General features: G+C 44.2%; 1 protein-coding gene across 1 annotated transcript in view; it reads left to right on the plus strand.

Annotated features, from left to right (window-relative positions):
* The window catches only part of LOC126204052 (43 kDa receptor-associated protein of the synapse homolog), a 208349-nt gene that overhangs the window by 73053 nt on the left and 111427 nt on the right, over positions 1 to 23869 (plus strand). The window contains exon 2 of the mRNA XM_049938475.1: positions 23061 to 23268. Within this exon, the coding sequence (XP_049794432.1) occupies positions 23061 to 23268 (208 nt within the window). The remainder of the gene's footprint in view (positions 1 to 23060; positions 23269 to 23869) is intronic.

The following is a 23869-nucleotide window of genomic DNA, read 5'->3' on the forward strand; positions in this document are numbered from 1 at the left end:
AGCCTACACGGTACAATCTTTATTGTCGACTGTGCTGCAAATGGTCAGCTCTGCTTTCCTCTCGCAGGCAAGACTGGCAGCCTTTACCACTTCCGTTAGCCGCTCGAAACCAGAGAGAATCTCTTCCGATTTAAAGCGATACACATTACTGGTACCGACGTGAGTCACTACCTGCAGTTGGTAGGCATTCGGAAGGACCCGTTCCACGTCTGGAATGACTCCACCCACTATGCACACGGAGTGCACATTATCTTCCCCTTCTGACAGCCTTGTCCCTAAGGGGCTTCATTAACGCGCCTTTCGAATGTCATGTTACGCACACATTACTTATTGCGTTTACAGGTCCTTCATACGTGTTTTGAAGCAACGTGATTTTCATCTCGCTACTAGGAAAAGACACTTACAAAAGATAGTTTGATTTTACTTTCACTATTCATTTCCCAGATTTCAGAATATGACTTACCTTTTAACCTATGCACCTCACTACAATTTCGTAAAACATAACTTTTAGTTATGACAATAGTCAATATTTGCACCAGGTGAGGATCGTGTGCAAGTTTCTCTCGCCGAATCACAACTAGTTTGTAACAATGTGACCATTATGTACACTTAAGTTCGATGAGGCTCTTCGCTTATGATGCTGTTGTACACAGAGGAGACGCAACGGTATACAATTAAAGAGAAACGTAGGAAGAGCTGCAGGGGACCGACGCTTAATGCAGGAATTGGCAGGGCAGCATAAACAAATGCAACGGGTTGGGCATTACCATATATCATTAAATGATTATTAAATGATCAGTTTAAGCAGTCACTTCCGTTAAATGTCTAGGAATATGTGTACAGAGTGGTATGAATTGGAGTGACCAAATACAACTATTCGCAGGTAAGATAAATGGAAGGAACCTCAGGAAGTGTAGTCCACGCACAAACGAGTTGCGTTCACTCACTTAAACTGACTGAAACAGTTTTCGTATCTCTGATGGTCTGACTTCGCCCCAGTTAGCGGGCGAGCTAAATACTGATAGGCTACCGGGATGTCGTGTTATTATACACTCCTGGAAATTGAAATAAGAACACCGTGAATTCATTGTCCCAGGAAGGGGAAACTTTATTGACACATTCCTGGGGTCAGATACATCACATGATCACACTGACAGAACCACAGGCACATAGACACAGGCAACAGAGCATGCACAATGTCGGCACTAGTACAGTGTATATCCACCTTTCGCAGCAATGCAGGCTGCTATTCTCCCATGGAGACGATCGTAGAGATGCTGGATGTAGTCCTGTGGAACGGCTTGCCATGCCATTTCCACCTGGCGCCTCAGGTGGACCAGCGTTCGTGCTGGACGTGCAGACCGCGTGAGACGACGCTTCATCCAGTCCCAAACATGCTCAATGGGGGACAGATCCGGAGATCTTGCTGGCCAGGGTAGTTGACTTACACCTTCTAGAGCACGTTGGGTGGCACGGGATACATGCGGACGTGCATTGTCCTGTTGGAACAGCAAGTTCCCTTGCCGGTCTAGGAATGGTAGAACGATGGGTTCGATGACGGTTTGGATGTACCGTGCACTATTCAGTGTCCCCTCGACGATCACCAGTGGTGTACGGCCAGTGTAGGAGATCGCTCCCCACACCATGATGCCGGGTGTTGGCCCTGTGTGCCTCGGTCGTATGCAGTCCTGATTGTGGCGCTCACCTGCACGGCGCCAAACACGCATACGACCATCATTGGCACCAAGGCAGAAGCGACTCTCATCGCTGAAGACGACACGTCTCCATTCGTCCCTCCATTCACGCCTGTCGCGACACCACTGGAGGCGGGCTGCACGATGTTGGGGCGTGAGCGGAAGACGGCCTAACGGTGTGCGGGACCGTAGCCCAGCTTCATGGAGACGGTTGCGAATGGTCCTCGCCGATACCCCAGGAGCAACAGTGTCCCTAATTTGCTGGGAAGTGGCGGTGCGGTCCCCTACGGCACTGCGTAGGATCCTACGGTCTTGGCGTGCATCCGTGCGTCGCTGCGGTCCGGTCCCAGGTCGACGGGCACGTGCACCTTCCGCCGACCACTGGCGACAACATCGATGTACTGTGGAGACCTCACGCCCCACGTGTTGAGCAATTCGGCGGTACGTCCACCCGGCCTCCCGCATGTCCACTATACGCCCTCGCTCAAAGTCCGTCAACTGCACATACGGTTCACGTCCACGCTGTCGCGGCATGCTACCAGTGTTAAAGACTGCGATGGAGCTCCGTATGCCACGGCAAACTGGCTGACACTGACGGCGGCGGTGCACAAATGCTGCGCAGCTAGCGCCATTCGACGGCCAACACCGCGGTTCCTGGTGTGTCCGCTGTGCCGTGCGTGTGATCATTGCTTGTACAGCCCTCTCGCAGTGTCCGGAGCAAGTATGGTGGGTCTGACACACCGGTGTCAATGTGTTCTTTTTTCCATTTCCAGGAGTGTACTATCCAGTATCAGACCGTCGGAAGGCATGGACCGCGACACTACTTGCAGCGAGCCGCTTATTTGAATAGATACTTGGGGAAAGATGGTAGAAATCGCAGCACAAGTAAAAAGATTTAGAAACTAACACATGAGATGTATTCCGAAATTAGCACAGAAGAACGTACTCTTAACCGAGGGCTTCTACTAACATAGACACATCCACGGAACGACAAATGGCAACAGCATTGACCTACAACTACACAAGTTTAACTCTAGAACATTCCTCATTCGTACATTTATTTAACGATGGAGAAAAGAATGTTTGTTGATGCTAAAATGTGAAAATCGCTTTTCTTGGGTTATGTGGCAGTTTTACACTGTTCATCTTTTCAACTATTTCGCACATATTTTCCGCATTTGACTTACAAAATTCATAACCTAATATCAAACCTTTTCGTGACAGGAATATGCATTTCACTTCATTCAAGAGAAAAAATTAAGCATGTATTAAGACAAATTACATCTGAATATGGACCCACAGTGTCCGAATTGCATCGTGTACTTAATACGAGGGGTGTCCACAAAGTAAGTTCCGATCGATCGCGAAATGGAAACGACTATGAAAATCCGATGAATCTTTGCACGGAAGTGTTCAACAGCGTCTGTAGTATGCCTGTCGGTTGCATTACTTGATTCTTTTCAGTTCTGAGCGCATGGTGAGAACATAAAGATGCGTAGAAAATCGTGTCTCTCGCCAAGTATGAAGTCCTGGTGAGAGATTTCGCCTGATGTTATGCAGCCCACATTACAGAAGTGTCATACGGTTCCTACTTCGTGACAATTCTCGGTCGCAATCTGCTGGGGCAATAAAAATGCTCCTGCAACGTTTTCGACGGGAAGTGTTTGATCACCCGCACTACCGCCCGTAACTGGCTCCCGCTGTGTTTCATCTTTGCTCATATTAACTACTGGCTATGAAGACAACATTTCCACACAGACAACGAGCTACAGATGAGCGTAGAGAATTGGCGGGAAGCACAGGCGGCTGCCTTTATGACGGGGGTATTGGAAAGTTGGTAGAGTGCTACGACAAATGTCTAAGTCGGACTGGTGATTATGTAGAGCAGTGGCTGGAAGCTGTAGCTAACTGTTGCAGATAAACATTTCTGATTATCACAGTGGTTTCCATTTCGCGATCAATCGGAACTTACTTTATTGTCAGTCCGCGTAAAACACGAAAAGTTGTTACTGAAGGCGTTTTTTAATTCATACCTCCAGTGTATACATGATTCATCTAGGGAACTGACATTTTCCACCATTTTGTACGTGGTGGTTTCAATTAAAGTGTAGCTACTCACGGAGATCCAGTGTGGGCTGCAATTATCGTATGGCAGCGAAACTTGGTAGATATGCTAATGCGTTAATGCGGAACCGATTTACGCTGGAAAAAAAATTGGTTAAAATTTCGGCGACCAGGTGCAAATCTGGCGCTCTACAGCATCTCGTCAACGTCTCCAATCCTCATATTGAATAAACTGTATAACCGGCAGTTAATAATGACATCAACATTATGCCTTTCTCAGTTGTTTGACCTCTTCTGCCCATGTTCCATTCCTAATCCCCTACATATGGAAACATTTCCATACGTCTCTCATGCATTCACAGCACCAGATTCGTACCTGGTGGCCACAATTGATACTAACTTGGTTCCGCATTAATGCATTACAATATTTCCCAAGTTTCGCTGCCACATGATGATAGCAGCCCACGATGGAACTTTGTTGAGTTGTTGCGCTTTAAGCATAGCCACCTGGCAGAATTTGAAATGCAGAACATCTAATAATTTGCAGGAACCACATTTAAAAACGTCATGCTTTGTAATGAATACGTTGGTGTCTTCCACTTTACTGGAAACATTTTGCAGAATATTCTATGACATTGCAAAACAACAGCAATTCAGCCACATACTGTAATGTCAAAGTATCTTACTTTATGATTTACTGCCATTAAGCACATTATGTCGTGACGTGATTAATTTATACACACCGTTAATGGCAAAGTATTTCATGTTAACATTTTCCGCTGTTTTACAGAATATGCCACGATGTGACTAACTTATACAAACACTAATCGTGGCTGTCTGCGTGCAGTGTGCCAGAGCAGTGACATTGACACACTCGTCATTTATTGGTTTACACAAGGTATCTGATTTGAGTAGCACAGGTCAGGTATTAGTATCTGCATACTTTTGATAATATATAGATTACGAGAGGTTACATATTGTTAAAATGGAGACTGGTTGCCAAATTCGTTTTCCAATTTGACTGGTCCACAGACTGAAGAAGGAGATAGCTGTAGCCCCCAAGAGACATGATGACTCTTGAGTTATCATATCTAGAGGGTGGGTGGGTCGCCACGCGTTCCGACCGAGCAAGACGGAGCAGACTGAAGCGTGTGTGGCAGGTCAGGAGCGAGCTGAATTATTGTGATAGTTGTCGACATTTTTAAGTACCATAACTGTGCTGCTGATGGTCTTTTGAATACAGCGTACAGACATCGAATGATGAAATCACATTATTGGAATAATAAGAAAATTAATTTATTATTATTTATGACAAATACCAATGCCCTGATCCCAAGCAAAGCTGACCCTGTACTCACAATGTGGACCTCGAACGATGATAGTCATGCAATTGGAATGATAATATTAATTTATTATTATTATTATTGATATTACTATTACTATTAACAAATACCTATTTGCCAATTTTATGGCCTCTCCTGCTACTTTGCCGTCTTTACAGCCTATCCTGCCAATTTATTGCCTTTTTATGGCTTATACTGACAGTGTGCCAATTTTAAAGCCTAACGTACAAAATTCATGTCAAATTTACTGCTGTTCCTCCAGTTTGCATACTTTTATGATCTATCCTACCTGTCAATTTTGCAGCCATCCGCATTTGCCACCAGACTGATTACAAAGCACAGACTTATAATGGGGAGAAAATTAGCCGAGGACAGTGGGAGCTCCGCAGCGATTAGCCAAGACCACGATAATGATTGGCCGAGAGCAAAATGGGAGAGAGGGCGGGTGGGAGGAGAGGAGTGGGGGACTACCTTGGGTATCACTATGTGACTCGTCCAGTTACCTCTGCTGTATTTGATACCAGTGTCTCTGAAGATAACAAGTGCAACTTACACGAGAAGTGATTTTCCATTTGACCGAGAATCAGCACTGTCCTCCTACTAACAAAAATTGTTCCGTGGAATGGAACTCTTTAGCCAAAATTGTCACAAAATCTTTGGCAGTAAAGAGATCTTGCTTAGTAATCATGGAGCCAATGGAATTCCACGATATCGCTATCCAAATCATCACCGAACTCCCACCATGTTTAAGTCTTAGGATGTAAACTCGGCCATAAGTTGGAAACCGTTTTAAACTAGACTCTTCCGACCAAATGATATCCATCCATTGCTCCATAGTTCAGGTTTTATGGACTGAGTACCACGTTTTTATGGTGCAGCCATTTGCATCACTGACGAGTGGTTCGCCGCGCGGGATTAGCCGAGCGGTCTGGGGCGCTGCAGTCATGGACTGTGCGGCTGGTCCCGGCGGAGGTTCGAGTCCTCCCTCGGGCACAGGTGTGTGTGTTTGTCCTTAGGATAATTTAGGTTAAGTAGTGTGTAAGCTTAGGGACTGAGGACCTTAGCAGTTAAGTCCCATAAGATTTCACACACATTTGAATTTTTTTTTTTTTTTTTTTTTTTTTTTGACGAGTGGTTCCAGCACTCCCTGCAATTTCCTGCTTATGGAACTCTCTTGATGTCGTTTTGGTGCTGTCAGAGTACGCGAGTATGACAGTCCGCTCTGCAGTGACTTCTGCAGCTGTGGTCCTCTTATCTTTTATCGTCAATGACCATCCATCACGATCACTCAACGTACACTTTCGTCCCTTTTGTGATTTAGAGGGTGATGTTTTCCCCTTTCGCTACATGCGGTATAAATCTTCGATGCCATTCCCCTTGAAACAGCAAACATTTCAGCTACTTTAGTTACGGAGGCACCCAGTATACGAGCATAAACTATCTGCCCTAGTTCGAATGCACTAAGCTACGACATTATACACTAGCAATCACAGCTGCACAGAACACTGTTCTCACCGTGACTGACACTTGCAATGTCGTGAGTAAACTGCACAGGCGCCGTTCGTCGTCAGATACAACATTACAACATGCAGGCTTGGCTGCCACCTGTGCTAATGTTCAAGCCTGCATTTCCCGCGATGTTTTCCTATTTTCATCCATCCGTCGTATACACTATGTTATCAAAAGTATCCGGACACCCCCATAAACATACTTTTTCATTTTAGGTGCACTGTGCTGCCACCTACTGCCAGGTACTCCTTATCAGCGACCTCAGCAGTCATTAGACATCGTGAGAGAACAGAATGGGGCGCTCCGTGGAACTCACGGGCTTCGAACGTGGTCAGGTGATTGGGTGTCACTTGTGTCATACACTTGTACGCGAGATTTCCACACTCCGTCCCTAGGTCCACTGTTTCCGATGTGATAATGAAGTGGAAATGTGAAGGGACACGTACAGCACAAAAGCGTACAGGCCGACCTCTTCTGTTGACTGACAGAGACCGCCGACAGTTGAAGAGGGTCATAATGTGTAATAGGCAGACATCTATCCAGACCATCACACAGGAATTCCAAACTGCGTCAGGCTCCACTGCAAGTACTATGACAGTTAGGCGGGAAGTGAAAAAACTTGGATATTATGGTCGAGCGGCTGCTCATAAGCCACACTTCACGCCGGTAAATGCCAAACGACGCCTCGATTGGTATATGGAGCGTAAACATTGGACGATCAGCAGTGGAAAAACGTTGTGTGGAGCGACGAATCACGGTACGGAATATGGCGATCTAATGTCGTGGTGTTGGAGTGGCGAATGCACGGTGAACGTCATCTGCCAGCGTGAGTGGTGCCAATAGTAAAATTCGGAAGTGGTGGTGTTATGGTGTGGTTGTGTTATTCATGGAGGGGGTTGCTCACCTCGTTGTTTTGCGTGGCATTATCACAGCACAGGCCTGTATTGATGTTTTAAGCACCTTCTTGCTCCCACTGTTGAAGAGGAATTCGGGTACGGCGATTGCATCTTTCAACATTATCGAGCACCTGTTCATAATGCACTGCCTGCGACGGAGTGGTTACATGACAATAACATTCCCGTAATGGACTGGCCTGCACAGAGTCCTGACCTGAATCCTATAGAACACCTTTGGGATGTTTTGGAATGCCGAATTCGTGCCAGGCCTTACCGACCGACATCGATACCTCTCCTCAGTTCAGCACTTCGTGAAGAATGGGGAGCCGTTTCCCAAGAAACCTTCCAGCACCTGACTGAACGTATGCCTGCGAGTGTGGAAGCTGACATTAAGACTAAAGGTGGGCCAACACCATACTGAATTCCAGCGTTACCGATGGAGGGCGCCAGGTGTCCGGATGTTTTGATCACATATACATACGCTTATCGAATGGAAGAAGTTATCTAAAAGATATTCTTTTAGATTTCACTTACAATTTGCTTTGGGGCTTTCAGCAATTGTGATGCTGGGTAAACGACGGAAAACTTTTGTGACATAATATTTTATTCCTTTCTGAAACATTGGCAGCTTTTGAAATTATTAATGACGGTTAGTTTGCTTCTAATGTTGTAGCTTAGGACGTACCTATACTTTTGAAACTGCAATAGATTATTTTTGACTATCTTACTTATCAATACGCATAATGTTAAAGTGGAATACCTCACCACCAAGAGGATGTGCCTAGACGATAACTGCTGGCGATCATCACCTGTTATTCTCACTCACAATAACAGAAGAATGTCCTCACTTTTTTACTGCATTCTATAGGTAGTTCGTAATAGCAAAGAGCTTGCATTAGAAGGCATGTGCTTCACAGTAGCGAAGATGAACAAGTTTTCACAGCTCGTAATGTATGCATTTTAGATCATGATGTCCATCCTACCACCTCCGAAATATTTTTTTAAGCACCCTGTACACACCCAGTCGATGTCTGGGTATGACTTTTTCTGAATAGCAGCTTCCTGTCATCACCGTAGGACAATAATTGCAACACACATGTAACTACAACACCATACAAAACTGACACCTCATCGGTCGGCTTACTGTTCAGTAATAAATAATCTACAATTTTAAGCGGGAACCTGCGCGACCAGCATGACACAACTGAAGACTATCACATAGTTTCCCTTGATTACTAATCCTCCTTGATTATTTAGAATCTGGTTCCCAAACATGCAATACTGACCGGTAATTCAGATACTCATGTCATTTGTGCCATTTCTTGCCCTGCTTACGCATTTTACGTAAGGTAGACCGTGATTTACGTGTAACAGAGGGTACTCGTTTTTGCTTGCGAATCCAGCGTCTTGTATAGTGCGGGTATATCCCAGAGAAATCTTACAGCTTTCTATACAGCAATTCAAAAGACTTAAGACAGATTAGCTAGGGAGATAATGTGATCATGAGGCAACTGGACGCAGCTTAGCACGGGTTAGAACGGCTGTTGTAATTCCTGCTTAAAACAAATCTGAGATTGAGGCGTCGCCCCTGCATTCCTGCGTGTAGGCAACTTGGCGGATGGTTGTGCACAGCAGGTCCTCGCGCACCCAAGGCGTTTGTGTTTAGCGTTTTAAATCTACATCTCTGGCACGACAGTTCGCATGCAACTGCAGCGTGAGATCATGGCCTTCCTTAGATTCACCTTACTCGTCAGAATAAGGATACGGTGTGAGCTCGCTGTAGAGTTTTCTATTGTCTGGATGCAAGAAATTTCCCGAGAAGACTCCTGTCAGAATTTTGCCGCCTCCTTATGGTGACGCATATCCACAGCATAGTATAGAACTTTAGTTTGAGAGACAAAGATGCAGTATTGTTCTACTTGGTAAATTCCACCATCGAGTTTGACGCTGCGGCCTCTCACTGAACTAAATTAAGAGGATAAAACCCCCCATTTCCGTATGTACCACAATCGTCAGATTTAAATGTTATTGAACTGTCATGGTAAGTATAAAACACTCGAGTTACGACACGTTTACGTTTTCCGTAACGCCTGAAAGAATTGGAATGATCAGCATTCATTTTTAACTGTGCAAAACCTAGCAGTGAAAATAATATGAGGTGATCACCTACAGTCAGTGAGAACAGAAGAATGTGTCCTCACTTTACGCTCCATATACCATGTCAATGAGTGGAAGGTGAAACAAGCAGCGAGAGAAAACGGTTTTTGTGGATGCAGGCACGGGCAGAAGCAGAGGTTGCACTATGGGAGGCACCACGAAAAGCCCTTAGGGGTCCCGCGGCGGGAGTCAGCGACCGGACAGGTGGCGCGTACTGGAGAACAAGTAACGGGCCACCAGAAGTAGGACAGAAAAATCTTTAGAAAACTGCGTTTCGGAATTCCAAGTGGATACGAACAAAACCAGTGATGCAGTTGATCACGTGAACAGCGAGTGGTACACATGTAACTTTTAGGCGTCTGGAGCGGACACAAAACGTCCGATTGGCGGAAACGAACTAGGAAGGAGTGAAGTAACGAGATTTCGTTGCAGTTTAATGGTAGGGCCCTTTCGATTGGCAGAGAGAGTTTCCACAAAATAAGAGGAACGCTCCTATTGGTCGAAAAAAGTCGTGACATGGAGAACAAAAGAACCCAGATGGGGAAACAGTTCGACTACGAAAAAGACAAGAGAAAAATTTTCACGGACTCTTCTCTGAGCTGGCGTCAAGTGCAGAATGGGGCACATACTCTGTACAATGCAGAGGAGAAATTTGTGTGAACACTGCGTCCACTGCGGCTAACATTCAGCTAGATATTAGCTGAAGCGTCGTTGAGTTCCAAGTGTGGAGAAACGAACCAGCCAGTTAGTTAATTGTCCTTGCGAGGACTGAGAGGGCATTTTAATATGCACGCTGCTCCAGCCATGCGCGTGCATATCGCCATACTCTAAGACTAGGGATGAGTACATGCTTTCTCGCATAATGAGAAACACAGGGAGAGTTTATGCTGGAAAAATCAACAAAGGCTTAATTAGCTTTATAGGAATTTGAGAGGGAGGTAGCAGCCATGCAGGTGACAGCTCGTAGCAGCAAAGGTAAATTCCGTGAGCAGAGGCATAAAGTTGTTGGTTCACCAGGTTGCATCCACTGTAAGCTCGAGCGACCTTGTGTAATCTTTTGCTCAGCTTGTCACAAAACTAACCATCCTCCATAGACTCCATTATCATCCTCAATAGTACCAAAATTTGAACCGGAATCGGATGATTTGTCGTAGTACTGGCCAACATCATGACGTAGTCGTAAGGATAATTTTGTAAAGAAACTTCTAGTGAAAATTTACTATTGTTGTATTTAAGACTATTTCACGTTCTGAGGACGAGATGCGTTCGTTTGACAACTGTCGTAACATTGTCACATTGTAAACTGTGTAAATGCGTGTATTTCTGTGATAAGATTGCAACATTGAACCAAAATATTTACAGCTTACACAGTTGTTGTTATGTCCGCAAAACCTTACAGTTTGATGGCAACTGAAGATACCTTATACCATTGAAACTTTCTGGTGAGCTGCGCATCCATTAAATGAAAATCGGCGCTGATACCATTTACCTTGTGGAATAATAGGCTTGTATTATAGTGTAAGTGAAAAGATAAAGTTACGAGGTAAAAGAATTTCGCAATCTTATCAAAACAGATACTGGCTTCATTAGAATTAATGTATGTAAGGCACATATCCAGAACTGACAATACGTTTCATAGTAAAAATACTAACAGAAGTTAACTGCATGCTGTATCCGCTGGAGCTCAACGACGCTTCAGATAATATCGAGCTGAATGTTAGCCGCAGTGAACGCAGTGTTCACACAAATTTCTCCTCTGCATCGTACAGATCGTTATGTGCCCCAGTCTGCACTTGACGCCAGCTCAGAGAAGAGTCCGTGAAAATTTTTCTCTTGTCTTTTTCGTAACCGAACTGTTTCCCCACCTGGGTTCTTTTGTTCTCCGTGTCACGACTTTTTTCGACCAATAGGAGCGTTCCTCTTATTTTGTGCAAACTCTCTCTGCCAATCGCAAGGGCCCTACCATTAAACTGCATCGAAATCTCGTCACTTTACTCCTTCCTAGTTTGTTTCCGCCAATCGGACGTTTTGTGTCCGCTCCAGACGCCTAAAAGTTACATGTGTACCACTCGCTGTTCACGTGATCAACTGCATCACTGGTTTTGTTCGTATCCACTTGGAATTCCGAAACGCAGTTTTCTAAAGATTTTTTCTGTCCTACTTCTGGTGGCCCGTTACTTGTTCTCCAGTACGCGCCACCTGTCCGGTCGCTGACTCCCGCCGCGGGACCCCTAAGGGCTTTTCGTGGTGCCTCCCATAGTGCAGCCTCTGCTTCTGCCCGTGCCTGCATCCACAAAAACCGTTTTCTCTCGCTGCTTGTTTCACCTTCCACTCATTGACATGCATTAGCTCTTTATTCACATGAAGTGCTGAGTCTTATTGACAAGGGATTTCAGATCGATTCCGTATTCCTGGATTTCCGGAAGGCTTTTGACACTGTACCACACAAGCGGTTAGTAGTAAAATTGCGTGCTTTTGGAATATCGTCTCAGTTATGTTACTGGATTTGCGATTTCCTGTCAGAGAGGTCACAGTTCGCGGTAATTGACGGAAAGTCATCGAGTAAAATAGAAGTCATTTCAGGCGTTACCCAAGGTAGTGGTACAGGTCCTTTGCTGTTCCTTATCTATATAAACGATTTGGGAGACAATCTGAGCAGTTAGACACTGGACTCGCATTCGAGAAGACGACGGTTCAATCCCGCGTCCGGCCATCCTGATTTAGGTTTTCCGTGATTTCCCTAAATCGCTCCAGGCAAATGCCGGGATGGTTCCTCTGAAAGGGCACGGCCGACTTCCTTCCCCGTCCTTCCCTAATCCGATGAGACCGATGACCTCGCTGTCTGGTCTCCTTCCCCAAAAACAACCCAACCCAACCCAACAATCTGAGCAGCCGTCTTCGGTTGTTTGTAGATGACGCTGTCGTTTATCGACTAATAAAGTCATCAGAAGATCAAAAGAAACTGCAAAACGATTGCGAAAAAATATCTGAATGGTACGAAAAGTCGCAGTTAGACCCTAAATAACGAATAGTGTGAGGTCATCCACATGAGTGCTAAAAGGAACTCGTTAAACTTCGGTTACACGATAAATCAGTCAAATCTAAAAGCCGTAAATTCAACTAAATACCTAGGTATTACAATTACGAACAACTTAAATTGGAAGGAACACACAGAAAATGTTGTAGGTGTATTGCATATTCATCGGGCGTTACCAAATAACTATCGCTTTCTTTACGTACGCGATCAGTGTCTTATTAAATTGTCCTAAAAACTGGAAGTTGCGAACCGTCTATAATCACAGTGAGGATATATGTAAGTATATTTTTGCTCTACATAGTTATCTTCCTGTCTGTTACTTAAAAATAAACAGTATTTATAGCAAAACTGAAACTGTCAATTTTTAATTCAAGTTTTATTCGAAAATAACGTGAAACAAAGGGATGATGTTGCAAAAATAAATAAAACAATACAGCTTTTTCATATAGCGCTAGAAAACGCAATTTCCTCAACAAAAAGGTAAAATAAAAAAGGGTAAAATAAAAGTACATCAAACATCGCTTCATTACTTTTATAAAACACGTTTCTGTTATTCGTGATCAACTGTCGGATTTATCAGTAACAACAGGAAATTCTTACCTTTGATCATGTTGCAGAATGTTATACATATTTTTTATGTTTGTGCACGTAAGCTGTCCTTTCATCAAAAGTAATTGCTTAGTTACATAAAATCTAATTTATATCCTGTAAGAGAATAAAGTACACAATGGAGTGACACTGAATGACGGGTGGTTCTATTTTGAGCAAAGCACACAAACAAACGAAACGACAAACAGCAGTCGTCGGCTCCCAGATTCTCTCTTACACATTCATTTATGTTTCTTTCCCTACCAATACACTGGTAATCCTATCATTTACCACGTAATTTTTGTAGTATGCGAAAACTATCGAACCTTAGTTGGGATAGAGCGCAACTCCATTTGCAAATAATATTCTAGTCTCTACGCTTTCTTAACGTTTCCAAATCACCCTGAATATTGATCTGGTATCTCTTACGTGGGCGTTCAATTGCTCGTCTTTCAGAGGGAAGATCTATTATTCTCGTGATGGTCCTGTTCCTAGAAACTAACTTCCTCTCGAAACATGTCATGAGCTGAACCGATGATAACTCTTGGTCTTTTGAATTCATGATTTTATTTCGGCCATAATTCTTGGTGTACATGGATCATATAGACTTTTTAATTTTTATTTGTTTTTTATTTTTTCCAAATAAGGCTAAACCTAGATTATAAACCGAAATTAGCAACTGATTAAAAATTAATACTTTGTAGACTGCTTGCAATCGCATCCACAGCGACGTGCAGGTTCTTTTGTACTATTTTTCTTTTTTTTCCTATACGGTGGCTACTGTAGCCGTTACCAGTTCGTCTATCATTGCTGTCGCCCAGTCGTAGATGTAAGACGGGTAACACCACACTGTATAAGACGGCTGCCGGTGACTATCATACCTACCTGCGTGGTACTGTGCTAAGTCGTCCAGAGAGAAAATGAATTTGTATAGTTCCTCAAGTAGCTGCTCGAAATTCGCTATCGTAAAGCAGTGTAGAAGAGGTTGGGTACAACCGTGAAATCCAACGTCAGCCACCATTATTTGAGTATTTTATACATTCCCTGCTACTTTCTTCACATTAATAATGTAGTGCGAATCAGCTTTGAGTCAGTTCCTGCACATTCAGTGACGTGCATTGTCGATATTTGGACGTAACGTACTGTAAAACCCGGAGCATCAGACTACTGTTGGAGATCGATGAAGTAGTTACTGGACGCACCTCTGCTTAATTCTTCAGTTGATTACAGTTCCTCATCGGAAAAATCGTCGTTGTTGCGTTTCATTTCGCAGGGCTGCTGATAGTTAACGGAAATCTTGCACACAGGACGTAAACTTACGAAACAATGTATTGAAATTTGTATCTTACGAGGCAACATCGTGCGTGCATATTATATGAATATACTTTCGTATCACGTATTCCATAATTGTAACGAGTTAACCCTCGGTCAGCGCACGAAGGGACGCAGTTGATTCACAATCGGGTACTCGGCATTCTAGTACCCTACCAGTGCTGAAAGAAGTTGGCGTTGCAAGCCACCGACTCGCAGCGGGAACGTGGCATTAGCGCTTCAGTCGATTCCAGCAGAATACTTCACTGCTTTATAATCTCCAAACGCTTATAGTGGCTATTGGTAATTGTTGTGAAAACAAGTAAGGATTTTCATTTGGATGCTGTGTTTTCTTCGTTTTATGATACAATCGAATCAACTTTTTTGACACAGCATTTCTGGCGTACCATGTATAGTAATACGAGTTTTTTTATTAACTGCTCTTTACAAGCCAGAACACTGTAGGTGCAAAATAATTTAAGTAAGTTTGTTTTATTTGTTATCTACATTCCTACCCATTGCCAGTGAGTATGCTGTTTCTCCTTACTCGTTGCTTCAAACTATTTATAACTGAAGTAAATAAAATGTTATAAACCTGAAAACATGATGATAGTCGTGTTGGTGATGCAATACACTAAGGCGGCAAAAGTCGTGAGATAGTGATTTGCACTTAACCAGATGGCGATAGTATCGCTCACGTAAAGTACAGAAGGCCAGAGCATTGGTGGAGCTGTCATTTATACTCTGCTGATTCATATGAAAAGGTTTCCGACCCCATTAGGACGCTAATTAACAGACTTGGAACGCGAAATGATAGTTGGAGCTACGTACGTGAGACATTTCATTTCTGAAATCGTTTGGGAATCCAATATTCGGAGATTCACACTGTCAAGGATGTGCCGAGAATACCAAATTTCAGGCATTACCTCTCACCACGGGCAACGCAGTGGCAGACAACCTTTACTTAATGACCGAGAGCAACGGCGTTTGCGTGAATGGCCAGTGCTGAAGGCAAGCAACACTGAGTAAAATAACTGCACAGATCGATGTGGGACGTACGGCGGACGCATCCGTCAGGGTTGTGCGGCGATATTGGGCGTTATTGGGCTACGGCAGCAGACGAGCGACGCCAGTGCCTTTGCTAACAGCACAACTTCGCCTGCAGCGCCTCTCTTGGACTCGTGACCGTGTCAGTTGGACCCTAGCCTTGAACTCGAGTTGCCACAAAGCTGTCTACAAGCTGGTGGTGGCTCCATAATGATGTGGGTTGTGTTTGCATGGAATAGACTGGGTCCCCTGGATGTTCAGCTACTTGAAGACCATTCGCTGCCTCTCTTGGACGTCCTGTTTCCAAACAACGGTGGAATCTTTGTAGATGAAAATGTGCCTTGTCATCGTGCCGCAATTATTCACGTTTGGATTGAAGAACATTCTGGACAGTTCCAGAAAATGGTCTGGCTACCCAGATTGCCCGACATGATTCCCATCAAACATTTGTGGGACATAATCGAGAGGTCAGATAGTGCACAAAGTCCTGCACCGGCGATAAGTGATTATGGGTGATTTTAGAGGCCGTATTGCTCAATATTTCTGCAGATGACTTTCAACGACTTGTTGATTCCGTGCCACGTCCAATTGCTGCACTACGCCGCGCAAAAGTAGGTCCGACTCGATATTAAAATCTATACCATGATTTCGTCACTTTAGTGTATGTTCATTGCCTTAGGGAATGGTGATTATGAGGGCTCCTGAGAACATTAGTTACAGACACGGATTCTAGTGGTGTCGAGGAGGATGTTATAACAAAAGAGATGTTATTTTCTTTGGGGAAGGAGAGAGGATGAAGATCTCAGAAGATGAACTAGATTGGCCGGCCGGAGTGATCGATCGGTTCTTCGCGCTACAGTCTGGAACCGCGTGACCGCTACGGTCGCAGGTTCGAATCCTGCCTCGGGCGTTGCTGTGTGTATGTCCTTAGGTTAGTTAGGTTTAAGTAGTTCTAAGCTCTAGGGGACCGACGACCTTAGAAGTTAAGTCCCGTAGTGCTCAGAGCCATTTGAACCATTTTAGATTAACTAGATTGAATCTACGGTATAAAGGAAGAGGTTTGGGCCTTCCATGATGACGCATGGGTAGGATATTTCCCATTTCATTGCGTGCATAAATATGAGCCCTATTTCATGGTCGACTATTTCGTGTAAGGGTGTGGCGTGTTTGCAAATGATTTGAAGATGATTTGATATAGGCACAGCATCAAGCAACCTGAAATGTTATTACATGTTTCGGAAACGATGTCGTTACGAATGATAATGTCTTTGAACTTTATTTTGACGTGTCCTGCTACGAGCAGACTACAAAGCCTTCGGATATTTGATATTTTGCGGGTTCGTCTGTTTTTAGGTAGAAGAGAGTAAGAAAAGGCAAATACTTTTGTTAAAATTTCTGTCCGAAGTCGCCGAATTTTAGCTGTTGATCGTGTGCGCTGCTTAAATAGTCGAGGGTACTACCACTTCCCTCCTCTCAAAAAGGTATTATTATACCTCATCATCATGACGTCAGAGACTTAAAGCAGACGTCCGCCATTTAGTTGCCCAAACATTTTGACCAAAAATGCCAGCTTTCCCCATTTACGGACGTAATAAGCAATCCTATTATAGTCTAAAATGTAAAGCAAGTCCATTTCATTCGTAAGAGGACTCGCTGAAGAGATATTTTATATACATGATTTTTTGGGTGCGCTGTTTACTTTTACTGTAGTGATATTATTTCTGTCATTTGACTTTGGGTTTCCTATTAGTACAATTCAAAAAGCTCTCTGGATGAAAGCTGTGGGAAGGAAAGGTTGTAAAACGGGTAATCGTAGCCAAATATGTTCTCGCCATCTTCGGAAAGAGGACACAGACTTTCGTCAGTCCCTGTTTAGGAAAATTCTGCATTACGGAAGCAGCCTTTTCATATCACATACTTCTCTTCTTGGTTATTAGAAACTTATAACAAAAAGGAAGTTATAAGAATGAGGCTAAATACGTCGTATGCCTGGATCAAGTATGCAATGAAGGCCAGATAAAGTCTGAGAACGCCTTCCAGAAGTTGTGTTATTCACATATGCACCGAATCATTTTCTGCTTAAAACAACTCTTGTACGCACACGACAGAAATGAAGAACAAGAAGCACTAGCAAACTGTGGTCGGCCGCTGGCTGGAAAACGAAAGCTGTGTTCCAGCATTAAGTCTGTAGCGTCATCTCCCCGTACTGCACCTCCATGACTCAGCTAAATTCACTGAATCTCTGGGTTGCACCCTTACTCAAACATTCAAACACCTACGAAGTCTAAATTTTATACCTTAATATATTTCAGGTTATTTTCAGTCAACTGGAGTCAAATTACATTTATTCACATTCAATTAATATATCACTACGTATAACAAAAAAAATTACTCTTTGGAAGTATATCGCGGGCATCTATTTCAAATGGCTCAAATGGTTCAAATGGCTCTGAGCACTATGGGACTCAACATCTTAGGTCATAAGTCCCCTAGAACTTAGAACTACTTAAACCTAACTAACCTAAGGACATCACACACACCCATGCCCGAGGCAGGATTCGAACCTGCGACCGTAGCAGCCCCGCGGTTCCGGACTGCAGCGCCAGAACCGCATGGCCACCGCGGCCGGCTATTTCAAATCAAAGCCACCACTTCTAAATTTTCTGCTTCCACTTTATAAACGTCTTGTACAAATTAGCAATTCGTTAAACATCCATTAAGACAAAATTAAAAATAAATTTCCTCTTAAATTGTTCAGGAAATATGTGTAACTCCTTACTACTTTTTGTCTCCAAAAGATCATCAACTTGCTTTATTCAGCACTAAAGAACAAAATCCAATGACACGCTTTAAAGAATTTAAGTAATAAGATACGTTTTAACTTGATCATAACTAGATCTAGAATTGAAACTTCCTGGCAGATTAAAACTGTGTGCCCGACCGAGACTCGAACTCGGGACCTTTGACTTTCGCGGGCAAGTGCTCTACCATCTGAGCTACCGAAGCACGACTCACGCCCGGTACTCACAGCTTTACTTCTGCCAGTATCTCGTAAAGCTGTGAGTACCGGCCGTGAGTGGTGCTTCGGTAGCTCAGATGGTAGAGCACTTGCCCGCGAAAGGCGAAGGTTCCGAGTTCGATTCTCGGTCGGGCACACAGTTTTAATCTGCCAGGAAGTTTCATATCAGCGCACACTCCGCTGCAGAGTGAAAATCTCATTCTGGAAACATCCCCCAGGCTGTGACTAAGCCATGTCTCCGCTATATCCTTTCTTTCAGGAGTGCTAGTTCTCCAAGGTTCGCAGGAGAGCTTCTGTAAAGTTTGGAAGGTAGGAGACGAGATACTGGCAGAAGTAAATCTGTGAGTACCGGCCGTGAGTCGTGCTTCGGTAACTCAGATGGTAGAGCACTTGCCCGCGAAAGGCAAAGGTCCCGAGTTCGAGTCTCGGTCCGGCACACAGCTTTAATCTGCCAGGAAGTTTCATATCAGCGCACACTCCGCTGCAGAGTGAAAATCTCATTCTAGATCTAGAATTGATTATAACATAAAAACCCAACCATTCATAATTCATTTTGCTTCACTGCACAGTCATAATCGCCGCAGCTCCTTTCTTCTTGTGGTAAACAGTCACTGACCAGGTGAAATTTGAATCCGGCGCTCGAAGAACAGTGGCGTGCTTGTCCTTTCCAGGCAAAATTAGACAGCATCTTACTGAGCCGGAAACAATTGAGGCGACAGCTCTACAGCCTACACACAACCTTCTAATCAATGCGATCATTCAGTATATCAATCGGCTCTTATTCTCTAGATGTAGTGGTGTTCGGAAACTAGCCAATCACCAGGAAGCTCACAGTGGCATTAATTACATCCGCGTAAGTAATAGAAGGATTAGACAAAAATACAGAAACTCCAAAGAACAACACATTTCCATGCCTAACAAGATGTAGGAAACCCACTGGGATTCAAAACTTACAGTCGTGTCAGAACGGAGAAATGCAGGTTTTAGAGGGAATATTATACAATTAAAAGAAAACAGCCCTCGGTCACTAATTTTTAACGAATTAACTGGGTTTCGACACTGCTAGCAGTGTCTTCCTCAGAATTTAAACCAAAGAATGGTGTCTGAGGAAGACACTCCTAGCAGTGTCGAAACCCAATTAATTCGTTAAAAATTAGTGACCGAGGGCTGTTTTCTTTTAATTGTAACTATTGACGGTCTCTGAACGTGCATCCATGTACAAAATTTGAAATATTATACCATTATTGCCGCTAAATAGCGGTACGTTCAGGCAACAATGATGGCGGATCACGCACCATTCTCTCCAAAGTAGACCACAAATGCTCAATAATATTGATATTTGGTGATTTTGTTGGCCAGGGGGATGAGCCTATCCATCCTCGTGCTCACAAAACCAGTCCTGGACTATGTGAGATTTGTGAACAGTGGCCCTGCAACACAGCAGCATCATTGGGAATCAAATGTACAATGGGACGGATCCGATCGGCCAGAATAGTCACATAATCCTAGACAGTGAGGCGACGCTGGAGAGTAACCATGGCGCCCTTGTAATGCTCCGATATGGCTGCCCCATTCACCACCGAACCTCCGCCATGTTTTACTCTTGTGACTTAAACTGTGCCAGACGTTGGAAACAGTGCAAAATACGACTCATCCGACTATATGACTTTCTTCCACAGTCCAGGTTTTATGGCTTCAGAAATAATTCAAAAGCCAAGATCGCTTAAACACTGTTTACTAGATGACCGGTTTCAGCACACTAAAGGTACCATCTCGGATCTGTGAAGATAGAATGTACAGGAGTGAAGGAGGTCTTACATGAGTTACACTATAAACATAACTATTAGTACAGTACTACATACCTGAATGTAGCTTAACATGCATAAATCAGTTGGATACAGCGATACATGAGGCAGACCAGCTGATATAAAATCAATTTCGCAGAAATAAAAATTAAAAAACAACTGCGACAATCATTTTATATCAGCTGGTCTGCCTCATTTATCGTTGTATCCAACTGATTTATGCATGTTAAGCAACATTCAGGTATGTGGTACTGTACTAATAGTAACGTATATAGTGTAACTCATGTAAACCCTCCCTCAAACCTGTCACGTTATATCTTCATAGATCCTTTAGTGTGTTGAAACCCGTCATCTAGTAAACCAACAGAGTGATCGCCCCACGACACACTATATGTTCACTGCATTTTATGGCTTCGTCACCACGTTTGGCTGTTATACGGACATTTGCATGACTGACGTGTGGTTTTGGAATTGTAGCTCGCCCTGCAGTTCCGTGCTTATGGAGGTCCTTTCGCGTTGTTTTGCTGCTGACAGCGTTCGTGGGTGCGACATTCAGTCCTGCAGTGACTTTTGATGCTGTCAGCCTCTTACGTTTAGTCACAATCAATTTTAGTGGTCATCCGCCACTATCATTCAACACAGACTTTGTAACGTAGCGGGTGGTGTTTTTCAGCTTTCCCTGTATACGGTATAAATATTCGGAACGGTGCCTCTTGAATCCACAAACGGTTCGCTACTTGGTAACTATCCACATAGCACCCACTGTCGAGCACCAACAACTTGCCGACGTCCGAATTCACTTAGCTTGGATAGAATGCACTCACAACTACACGGTATACTGTTGTGAGTACGTACTGAGGACACTGCACAAGTGCCGTCCGTGGCCAAATAAATTTGTATATGCATTCACGTTCAATCATGAATTTTTTGCAGTGTTTCCATTTTTTGTTCAGCCCTGTATATACACTGTTTAGAACTTAAAAATGTTCAGATGTGTGTGAAATCTTATGGGATTTAACTGCTAAGGTCATCAGTCCCTAAGCTTACACACTACTTAATCTAAAGTATCCTAAGGACAAACACACATACACCCATACCCGAGGGAGGACTCGAACCTCCGCCGGGATCAGACGCACAGTCCATGACTGCAGCGGCCTAGACAGCTCGGCTAATCCCGCGCGGCTGTATAGAACGGTTGACGTTACTTTTGAAAGAATTAACTTGAAAAATAGTCATGTAAATACACGGTAACTAGTTAACAGCACTATGTGGAATCATAACCTCCCCTACGGCCCATTAGAAGACCAACTGCACGGAAGAATCATACGTTCCGATGCTCCACGGTGAACCTCCCGCGATCAGCTGGTAAAGACGAGCCTCGGCCGTACTACTGGTTGACGAAATAGGCGCTAAGGTCTCCCGGAGACCAATAAGGCTGCGTGTTACGTAAGAGACACAAGCGTTCTACAGCCCGCGACCTCTGGATACGGGACATTCCCGTTACAAGCGGCAGCATCGGGCAATACGTTCGGACTTTACCTACGGTTCGAGTGTCCTGCCTGCGAGCAACAATTCAAACTACAGGATGGCTACTAGAGCCGATCAGCTGTTTCTATAAAACGGCTCCCATAAACCATAACTTATTGTAGCTCAAGAGTAAGGCAGCAAGATTAGCTTTAATTCAGCAGAGATATGTTTTCGACTATCTCACCACTGAATAATAGACGAGTTTGTTTACTTTTTTGTTATTTTTTTTCTTTTCACGGTCATTCAACATGCTATAATTGCGAAGAATGACTGAGTATGGTAAGTACAGAAAAATATGTTATTATTTTCATGATGTGTACCTGGTTTAGCGGTAGAGCCTGCCCGTGTGACCGAGCGGTTCTAGGCGCTTCATTCCGGTACCGCGCGACCGCTACGGTCTCAGGTTCGAATCCTGCCTTGGGCATGGATGTGTGTGATGTCCTTATGTTAGTTAGGTTTAAGTAGTTCTAAGTTCTAGAGGACTGATGACCTCAGATGTTACGTCCCATAGTGCTCAGAGCCATTTGAACCATTTAGCGGTAGCGACTTGGGTCAGTAATTTGATTAGTCGTGAGTCCCGGATTCGTACCAAACTACTTATATTTTACCTGACTCAGCTATAAGCCTGTCACAGTTCTGTGTACAAAGTTTTTATCTATTACTCTTTACTCTGCACGTCATCGTATGGTTTTTACGTCTTGCCAGATTACATGATTTCTAAGTGTGTACATGCATATCCCGTTACATTGCACATATGAAATTCCTAATAAAACGCATTGGTCAACCATGAAATTTTATTGAGCGCTTTGGTACTGGCGCCGGCCGAAGTGGCCGTGCGGTTAAAGGCGCTGCAGTCTGGAACCGCAAGACCGCTACGGTCGCAGGTTCGAATCCTGCCTCGGGCATGGATGTTTGTGGTGTCCTTAGGTTAGTTCGGTTTAACTAGTTCTAAGTTCTACGGGACTAATGACCTCAGCAGTTGAGTCCCATAGTGCTCAGAGCCATTTGAACCATTTGGTACTGGCGGCGGACGGTTTCTACAGGGGTGTGTGGTGTGTTGCAGCGGAACGGCCAGCCATCAGCTGTCTGCGACGGCGCTGCTGCCATCTCCCGACGGCTCGCGGCACCCTCTGGACGTGTACGAGTTCGCCGAGGAGGACCTGCCGGACGGTCGGCGCGACGGCCGCGGGGGCGGCGGGGGCGGCGGCGGCCTATGGGAGTGCCTGCTGGGCTGCCGGCACCGGCTCGACCACCAGCTGGCCAGGAGGAAGGTCCGTACCCGCTGCCGCCACCTCACAGCCTCACGAATGCAAGATCACTAGTATCGACCGCGACCGAGGTTTCCTTTCCTTCTCTTTTTTATTTTTTTACCGATTCCGAGTTGTTTCCTTTCTGTCTGACACGCTATCTGCACGGTTGTCACAGTAATCTATCACGATAAATGATGACAACCAAAACAGTTGCATGATAAAGATTTATTAAAATTCTTGACCAGGGTTTCGGTATATACAGGGTGAGTCACCTAATGTGTGTACGTGTACTTCACGCCTCATGGTAATGTACATGTGCGTCGGGGAAAAAGACCAATAAAAAGGTGTTAGCATGTGGACGTAATGTGGTGTTCCAGTCTCTTCTGTACCGAAGGTCTATCACCGTTCCCTTTGGATCCCTACGTAATTCGGTGCACTCCGATACACACGATCGAACAGCGGAGGAGTGGTACTCAAGCGTCAATTTTAGGTTACAATATCTCCGAATGTAATTGACATTTTACAATGCAACAAACGGCACTGATTACGTATTTGTTTATATGTTCAGATGTGCTAACAAAACTAACGCAGTTCCATTTAAAAAAAACGTAGGTTTTTGTTA

Source organism: Schistocerca nitens, chromosome 9, assembly GCF_023898315.1.
Source record: "Schistocerca nitens isolate TAMUIC-IGC-003100 chromosome 9, iqSchNite1.1, whole genome shotgun sequence".
In the NCBI taxonomy this organism is placed as follows: domain Eukaryota; kingdom Metazoa; phylum Arthropoda; class Insecta; order Orthoptera; family Acrididae; genus Schistocerca; species Schistocerca nitens.